We start from the raw sequence: 8,401 nt of genomic DNA, 5'->3' as shown, positions 1-8,401 counted from the left end.
GGCTCGCAAGCCCAAACAAGTGTGTGTGGCGTTTCTGTTGTTTTGTTTCCGGTCTAGCTAGATCCGGTGTGATGTTGTAGTTTTTCTAACGTAACTGTTTGTTGCAACAGCATGTGAAATAACTACAAAGTTTTCTAGGCCAAAAAGAATGTTAATCTTGCAATTAAAAAAATGTACACCGTTAAAATGGGTTTGCGTTAACACCGTTAATAACCCATTTAACTGACAGCCCTAGTTATAACCCCTTGTCAGTTAGCTCATAATCTCTACAAATGTATGTGCAATCCTAGAAAAGCCTTGTAACTGTGTGCTAGTAATTACCAGTAGGTGGCTTCCAGCTGTGTCCCAAGAAAAGTGTTATGGAAATAGAAAGTGATGCTTTCTCCAGCTGGTGTTTTCTCGGGCACCTCTGGCAAACAGAATACCACCCAGGAGTGGATCTCAGCAAAACTGAACTGTCCCACCAGACTGAGCCTGTTCATAGGCCTGTATGACAGATAGAGAGACAAAGTAACAGACATTTTGTAAGATCAAAATAATGAGTAACAACTGATAGATGACACCAATGTTACTGGATCTCTTTTTTATAATAAATGATCAAAAACAAAACATAGTTCTCAGTAACTAAAGGACTCTTAGAGATGGAGTTTTACTACAATAACTGGTTAAGCATTTGACAAGGGACATTTTTCAATAAAATGTAACAATTAAATACTATTTTTAGTATAACTTATAATCACACAAAATTGGCTTTTTATTTCATCATATCTGATGTGGGCAGCAATTCAGAGGTCTGACACCAGGTTATCATTTCAGTGGGATTGATATTTACCTGGTTTTGGGCATCAACAGAGAAACACAGGAATTAAGGAAGCTTCAAAATAGGATTTGATTACTGAATTCAAATCCCAATTTTCTAACTGAAAGTCTTCACCTTTCTTGGTCTATGCTGTGTGTCCGTTGGTGGAGGGACAGAGGTTTGATCTGGTATTGGCGGACCTGGCATGTCTTGGGTTGCAGTCTGGGGGTAATATAAGCCTGCAGGGTCCCATACTGTCCCTCGATGGACCTCACCTAGAACAATTATTATGGATGAAACACATTATTTTTCTTCAGTGAATCATCTAAATAGTTTGAGCAAATGGAATAGGTGGTTACAGAAATGTTTGGGTAAAGAGAGTAAAGACTGATGCAATGAGCAAAAGACGCAGCGGTTTACTGTCTGTGACTCATGATTACACAAAGGAAGGCCCGCTATGGTATTGTAGCTTTTCATGACAGAAGAAGGAGTAACAAAATGCTACATCATGAAGAGTTTTGATGCAAGTGTTACCTTGAGCTCAAGTCTGGTAGTGTTAGCCTGACATCTGTATGTGGCCAGGAGAAAGTTCCCATTAGGCTGCTACAAACAGAATTAAAGAGTCAGACCTCAAGGGGCAGCGGCAGGTTCATGACCTTTTTTGTAAAGTATGTTTGTCCTGTGTAGAAAGAGTTTACACAGCTCACCTCTGAATCACATTCGCTGAAACTGACAACAGCTGAGTTCTTATCCACATCCAGCAGATCTATGGGGACATCACTCTGCATAGGATATTAATTTTTAAGTTACATTTAGCCTGTTTATGTCTCCAACATGGGATCAAGAGCATAACTTATTATTAAAAGAGTCTGTAGGCACCAGAGGTTGCAATCACAGGGATTTAACAATGAGCAGACCTGGAGCAGCAGATTGTCGATGGCCGTCTGCACCTCCAGAGTGAGGTTGTAGCTGGCATCGTCCTGGCAGAGGGTGAACTTGTCGTTGATGCTAAAGACGGGCACAGCAGAGACGGCTGTGCTGGACTGAGAGGTCTGCTGGTACTGCTCACGGCCCTGCTTGACTTTGACCTGCAGCTGCTCCAGCTCTGCCCTGGAAGGGAACACTATGATTTGTCTTGAAATCATACTTAAGCCATTACACAGTAAGTCAAACACATTCAAAAAAGGCACAAGAGCATGCTGTATAATGAGAAAATGAAGCTCTTTTTGCTGGTACCTGAGTGCTTCTACTTTGGACTGGATCTCCTTACTCATTCTGACCTCATCTCCGGGGCCAGCCTCAGCCTTCTGGGGCTCAGTGGTCAAACCAGTTACCCATCCTGAAAGAGGTAATAACAGTAAAGCGGAATATACTGTGCATGTCTCAACATCAATCAATCAATCAATCAATCCATATTTATTTATAAAGCACTTTAAAAAGTGCTTTAAAAAAAAGTGGCCTTTCCAGTTAGGAAAGGCCAAGGAAAAAAAGTAGCTTTTAAGAAGAGACTTAAAATTAGACAGTGAGAAAGCCTGTCTAACAGTCAGAGGTAGGTTATTCCATAATTTTTAGTAATGTGCTCATATTTACGTGCTCCAGTTAAAAGATGCACCGCAACAGACGAGCAACAGATGAGGCACGGATGCCTTCATATAGGATGTTACAGTCATCCAACCGTGTGATCACAAAGGCATGGATTACTGTCTCAAAGTGCTGCCTAGTAAGAATCGACTTCATTTTAGCTAGCTGCCGTAGTTGGAAAAACCCTGCTTTAACCACTGCCCCAAATCAGTGACGGTTGTCAAATGCAGCAGTTAGATCCAGAAGCACCAAAACAACAAATCACCGGAGTCAGTAGCTAAAAATATATCATTAAATACTTTTAAAAAAGCAGTTTCAATGCTGATTTTTAAAACCGGATTGGAAGACTTCAACAGTGTTGTGTTCTTCAGAATAGGCCATTAGTTGACTGTAAACCAACTTTTCAAGTATTTTAGATATTGGCCTGAAATTTGCTGGATCTGCAGGATCGATACACTGGCTTCCGATGCGTTTTAGAATTGATTTTAAAATTGCATTGTTTGTTTTTAAAGCCCTAAATGGCCTTGCCCCAAAGTATTTGTCCAAGCTTTAACTTTGGGTGGGCAAAATCGGTTGTTGCGGTCTTCCGATCTACGACTCTAGAAGTCCCGAGGTCGAGGTACAAGCAGTGGGGCATCGGGCTTTCGCTGTTGCTGGCCCAAAACTCTGGAACAAGCTCCCACCAGACATTCACACTATAACGGAGTTTGTTCATTTTAAATCAAACTTAAAACTTATTTATTTAGAATGGCTTTTAATACACAGTAGTGGTGTAACCATCTTCTTCTGATGATTATAGGTTACTTAATCTGTCTTACTGTTTTTTATGCTTTGTCTGTTTGTTTGTTTTGTTTGTTTTGCTTTCACGTGAATGTTGTGTTTGTTTTCCTTGTGAGTAAAGCACTTTGGACACCTGCTGGTGCTGTAAAGTGCTATATAAATAAATGTTGATTGATACCAGGGTTTTTAATAACAGATTGGACTACTGCGTGTTTAAAATTTCCAGGGACCACACCTGAGGAAAGGCTACTATTAACAACTGCAAGAACAGATGGACATTTAGTAGGGAAAACATCCTTAAAAAGTCGAGGAGGGACAGTGTCACTTGGAGAACCTGAGGGCTTCAAGCGACCAACAATTTTCTTTAGTGCAGACTGAGTAACAGGTTCAAACTTTCCAAAATCAGCAGGGCAGACAACAGAGATAGAGGAATCATTAGTAGAAGGTAACATTTTAGCCCTAATAGAAGTGACCTTCTCAGTAGAAAAGTGAAGAAATTGTTCACACACAGCCTGAGAGGCATCAACACTGGCAGTTGGCTGACCATTAAAAACAGATCTCCTTCAAATACTTTACATTAACTGTTGGGTTTCAGGAAATCCATACTACGTGTCAGACAGTCCCAGAAATGACTGTACATCTATAATCAAATACGAAGTATTGCAGATTGACGGATACTTTGATAGGCAGAACAACAGACACATTTTCTTCTCTAAAGGAAAATTTGGGAACACTAGGTGCTGGTTTTTAATTATTTTTTATCCAACCTGTGTAAGTGGCAGTCAAGACCTCATCATAAGACTCCTTCCCTACACAGCCACCCTGGATGGAAGTCACGCTCTCTGACAAAACCTAAAGTCAGGAAACACAAAAAACTTTACCCATCAATAATCAGAATTAATCATGTTTTACAAAAACTGACAATGGACTCGGGCATCTAAGAAAAGGCCAAAAAAGGTATCAATGCACAGGGAAAAATATGACAAATACTATTTAATCTTGTAAAAACATTAAGCTGTTGTTTTCTTATAATTGTATAGGGGCACTGACTGACACTGACTGGGTGGAAATTGCTCACATGCTCAAAGCGTAATGTTGGCTCATTGGCGCTGTCAAACCCATAGACTTCAACTGTCCCATCATCCCTTCCCACCAGGATGTCGTTTACTCCGTCTCCCATAATGTCATAAGTGTCAATACAAAGAATTCCTGATAGGAGACAGAAATATTATATTAGTGATCTGTATTTGTTTAACAACATGCAAAAACCTGGTGTGGTCACGTAAACAACATACCTCCTTTCTTTTTGTTGTTATCAATCTCCCATTTGGTCGCAGCTGAGCCCTCACCGATCTGGACCAATCCTATATTGCCATCTGTGGTTCCATAGAGGATTTCCTCTCCTGTAGAGAAATCATTGGCATTATGTTAGATCTATTGTGTGTGTGTGTGTATAAAGCAGTTATATACTGTATGTCATCATTCTGGTACAGAGCACACAGCCAGGTCAACTTACCTCCATCTTTATTGTACAGTTCCAAGACAGATGGAGGGCCAGGGACCTCAATGTCATAGGCAAGTTCGGATCCCTACAGAATTTAAAAAAACAAAAACAAAAAAAACGCAGAATAATAAATCACATCTAATTGCATGAGGTAGAACAACTACCTGTATCAAAATAAGAACAGCAAATATACTCTTGGTCTACCTGCAAGACTCTGAGAACCCTATCTTGGCAGGCCAAGACCGGGACGAGGCGAGTCACATTTTCTGAGGACAAGCATATGATATCATTGATTTTGTCTCCAGACAGGTAGTAGTTTTGGTCCTTGCAGTCACAGTAGTGGTTGTAGATGTAGCTCGCACACACAAAAAGATCAGCGCCTGAGACATGCCTAGAGAAGAGACAACCAACATTACTTACAACAGTAAAAATCACACAGTCCTGCATGAGAAAATAAGGTAGGGTGAAGGAGAGAAGTGGTTCCTACATGGCGTTAATGCTCTCAGTGAGGTTGGCTTCAAAGGTGAGAAACTGTTTGCCTTTCTTGGTGAATCCTCGGACCTGAGAACCAGAACAAACAAAAATCTTCTCCTGTGGAGTTCCTGCAGCTCCTCCAAGGTCCATTCTGGCTATTTTCTGTCCTGGAAGTGTTTTAAACACAGGCTGAAACATAAAATCAGATTCCTTTCCATTAGAAACTGACAAAGTAAGATTCAACTGGCTGTATAATAAGGAAAGAAAAATCATAACCAGGACACTTACCACCGCTTCTCCTTTCTTCATCCCAAAACACGTTAGTATACCGTCATGATCAGCAACAGCAACCTGAAACACAGAGACAACAAAGAACTGTGATGCTGCAGTGCAAAACAATTACATTATAAGACAAAGTCTGATGAGTCCAAGTTAGGCTCAGGCATTTTTAGGACAAATACCTTTTGGGTTGCCTTTTTTCCCAATGCTGGAAGCAGCCTCATAGTTTTCTGGGATGTCACACCAACCTGTGAGGACATAGCAGAGGTAATTGTGTAACAAAAACTGACTAAGTTAAAAAAGGTACTTGAGGGAAACCACTTGAATGCACAGTAAATGTTCAAAAATCCAATGTCAGAATAAAAGACTTGTAAAAGAACATCATAAAACAAGCAAACCACCGGCTGAACTTGGTCTTTAAGTTTACCTGAATATAATCAACTCGATTAAGGTTGATCTCCATCTTCTTCTTCCACTGAGTGTTTTTTCTTAAGTATAATAGTGCAAATGTTCCAAGTAGGTTATAAAACTGCAGGGATCATTAGTTGCAGTCCATCTAGGTCTGTGAATCACAACGTATTGGTCAAATTAGAACAGGATTGTAATGGTGAAGAGAGACTGGGATTATCTAAAGCAAGGAGATTAGCACGACGTGCTAACGCTAGCTAGAAAGCTAATTGACTAACACGATTTATTCGCACGCCAACTGTCTACTTTGGTGAATAGATATCATTTTTAACAAAATTGACCGAGCTACATTAAGACACCGGAAGCAAGTAACCGTCTCAATAGGTTGTAAACGCGAACTTAAATCTTTTTTATATTAGTTAGTTAGCTAGCTAGCCGCAACGTTCCCTGAGACACTTCAGGATAACATAAACGCAGTGTTCGTTGTCAAGGCAACACTGCAGCAGCAACAAGCTGCGACACTATTGGATGAGATGGAATGTCAGAAATTAAAGCTATTTCCTGATTGGTTGTTTCGTAAATACGCTATCTAAGCTTTGAGGCTGTTGTATTATTTTCCATGACACTGCATGACTTAATATCACGCTATAAATCGGTATATACTCTGTATTAGGTTCACCTGTACAATTTAATGCAATTACTACAACATATCTGCCATGAATTGATAACAGTTTTTGACGACTGCGCTACACGGTATTTCTCACGTAATTGAAACGTGGTGCTGTACTGGACTACATTATTTTCAGAGGTGTTTTTAATTATTTGTCCTCCCTATTTTTGTATACATGAGGGGGGCAACATGTTATAAACACCTCTGAATATAATACAGTCAAGTACAACACATTACTAAACATGCCCTCAATGCTGAAACAGTAAACATCTCTATGAAACGTCACAACACAAAACATAATGGGCATCATAAACATACACTTTGTGGCAGAAGAGTTATATATATTGCACTTGGAATTTGTATAGTGTCCTTATATACTTAATACTACACTATAACAGGTTTAAAGTAAAAAACGAAAGAAGCGTTTTACTAACAAACTATACGCTAACAAAGACAAGGCAAAGTTGAAAGTATGTACTGTAAGCATAACTTTAGTTAAAGTAAATAACCCTAAGTTAAGGTTGTCTGGGTAAGACTACTTTTTATTACAAGAATAAACTTCCCCTCAGTAGAAATATTTTGGTCAAAACACATGGCCTGCATAGAAATAATTGTAATTCGTATCTATGGATGGCAAATGTGCTTCATTAGTTTCAGATGCAATATGATGCCAGGATCAAATTAAAACGTATTGTAAGCGCAAACCACATAACTGTTCTTTGATATTTTATTGGTTTAATAAAAGATCATTTTATTCTTGTCATAAAAATGTGGTTTGTCTGTAGGCAAATAAAACACATTTAACATGGCAGAAAAACAAATCGAAGCAAGAAAACTAAATAAATGAAGCACATTCAAAACAGCTTTCAAACTGAGAAACAAGACAGGCATTGTGCAAGTCATTTCAAATATGAATCCTACAGCAAAATGTCTGGTACCTTAAAATATTCTGTAAAATACAGCATATCTCTGGTTTGTCAATTCAACACAAATTTTGACATCATACCTTCATAGGTATAAGTTGTTAAGAGTAAGTGGACAACATTGATAGAATACATTTAAAGTTAGGCATTTAGACAAATCAAATAGGATGCTTTGAACACAAAAGAAATTGGATCACATAGAAGCTGCAAACAAACCCCATCTTCCAACCATCCAAGCACAACATGATCATTTAAAAAAAAAAACTAACTATATAGAACCACATTTTAATTTAAGTTACTAATCTCAGAATGTTAATGTTTCATCATAGAATAAGTGATTTCATGAATAAATAAGGACATAAAGAAAAAAATTACAGCCAGTACATACAGGTCACAGTTGTCTACCGTGCTGCATTCAGTGAACGTAACAAAGTTAGGGGTGTCCACTGCTTGAATGAGGTCACATTAAGAACATGGGAAGGAAATATCACCATGGGACTTCAGTGCATTACTGGCTGCTTTCAACTGTACTCATTTACAGAGAAGTTGGAGCACAGGCTGTAAAGTTGACATTCAAAAAACAGTTCCTTCTGTTGATGGCAATGTCTGTCCTCATCAAAGTTTAAGTGGAGGAACAAAAAACAACAACAAAAAAAAACTTTTATGGAGTGTAATCAGACCCCTGTGGGGGCGAGGCGGCTGATGAAGGCGATACTGCTGAGGCACATCTTCCTGAAGAAGGTGGGGCAGGCAGGCTTCATGATGAAGTGCTCCAGAAGAATTCGCAGCTCTGTGAACAAGGTGCTGGGGTGGAAACAGATTTGTTTAATTCTCAACTCCGACAGCCCAGTAAAGTCACTCTAAGGTTTTACATTTCTGAATAGCAGACCACTGTGTTACATCAGATCATATTCTATTGAAAGTTTGGTACATGTTAATTTCCAAACAAATTGTGCAAATTTGGCAACAGTAATTATTTTCTC

General features: G+C 39.0%; 2 protein-coding genes across 2 annotated transcripts in view; both read right to left on the bottom strand.

Moving 5' to 3' along the window:
• The window catches only part of bbs7 (Bardet-Biedl syndrome 7), an 8,294-nt gene extending 1,965 nt beyond the window's left edge, over positions 1 to 6,329 (bottom strand). Inside the window, exons 1-15 of the mRNA XM_032527358.1 lie at positions 5,845 to 6,329; positions 5,600 to 5,665; positions 5,427 to 5,489; positions 5,152 to 5,327; positions 4,869 to 5,055; positions 4,677 to 4,749; positions 4,456 to 4,563; positions 4,239 to 4,369; positions 3,928 to 4,012; positions 2,036 to 2,138; positions 1,717 to 1,909; positions 1,507 to 1,581; positions 1,334 to 1,402; positions 935 to 1,074; positions 322 to 486 (exon numbers count right to left, since the gene is read on the bottom strand). Of these exons, the coding sequence (XP_032383249.1) occupies positions 322 to 486; positions 935 to 1,074; positions 1,334 to 1,402; positions 1,507 to 1,581; positions 1,717 to 1,909; positions 2,036 to 2,138; positions 3,928 to 4,012; positions 4,239 to 4,369; positions 4,456 to 4,563; positions 4,677 to 4,749; positions 4,869 to 5,055; positions 5,152 to 5,327; positions 5,427 to 5,489; positions 5,600 to 5,665; positions 5,845 to 5,880 (1,670 nt within the window). The 5' untranslated portion in view covers positions 5,881 to 6,329. The remainder of the gene's footprint in view (positions 1 to 321; positions 487 to 934; positions 1,075 to 1,333; positions 1,403 to 1,506; positions 1,582 to 1,716; positions 1,910 to 2,035; positions 2,139 to 3,927; positions 4,013 to 4,238; positions 4,370 to 4,455; positions 4,564 to 4,676; positions 4,750 to 4,868; positions 5,056 to 5,151; positions 5,328 to 5,426; positions 5,490 to 5,599; positions 5,666 to 5,844) is intronic.
• An 881-nt stretch (positions 6,330 to 7,210) lies between these two features.
• tmem33 (transmembrane protein 33) overlaps positions 7,211 to 8,401 on the bottom strand; it is a 6,519-nt gene continuing 5,328 nt past the window's right edge. Inside the window, exon 8 of the mRNA XM_032527396.1 lies at positions 7,211 to 8,222. Within this exon, the coding sequence (XP_032383287.1) occupies positions 8,093 to 8,222 (130 nt within the window). The 3' untranslated portion in view covers positions 7,211 to 8,092. The remainder of the gene's footprint in view (positions 8,223 to 8,401) is intronic.

The sequence above is a fragment of the Etheostoma spectabile genome, chromosome 10 (assembly GCF_008692095.1).
Source record: "Etheostoma spectabile isolate EspeVRDwgs_2016 chromosome 10, UIUC_Espe_1.0, whole genome shotgun sequence".
Classification (NCBI taxonomy): domain Eukaryota; kingdom Metazoa; phylum Chordata; class Actinopteri; order Perciformes; family Percidae; genus Etheostoma; species Etheostoma spectabile.
The sequence above is the reverse complement of the archived record's forward strand: the minus strand, read 5'-3'. Positions and strand labels throughout refer to the sequence as shown.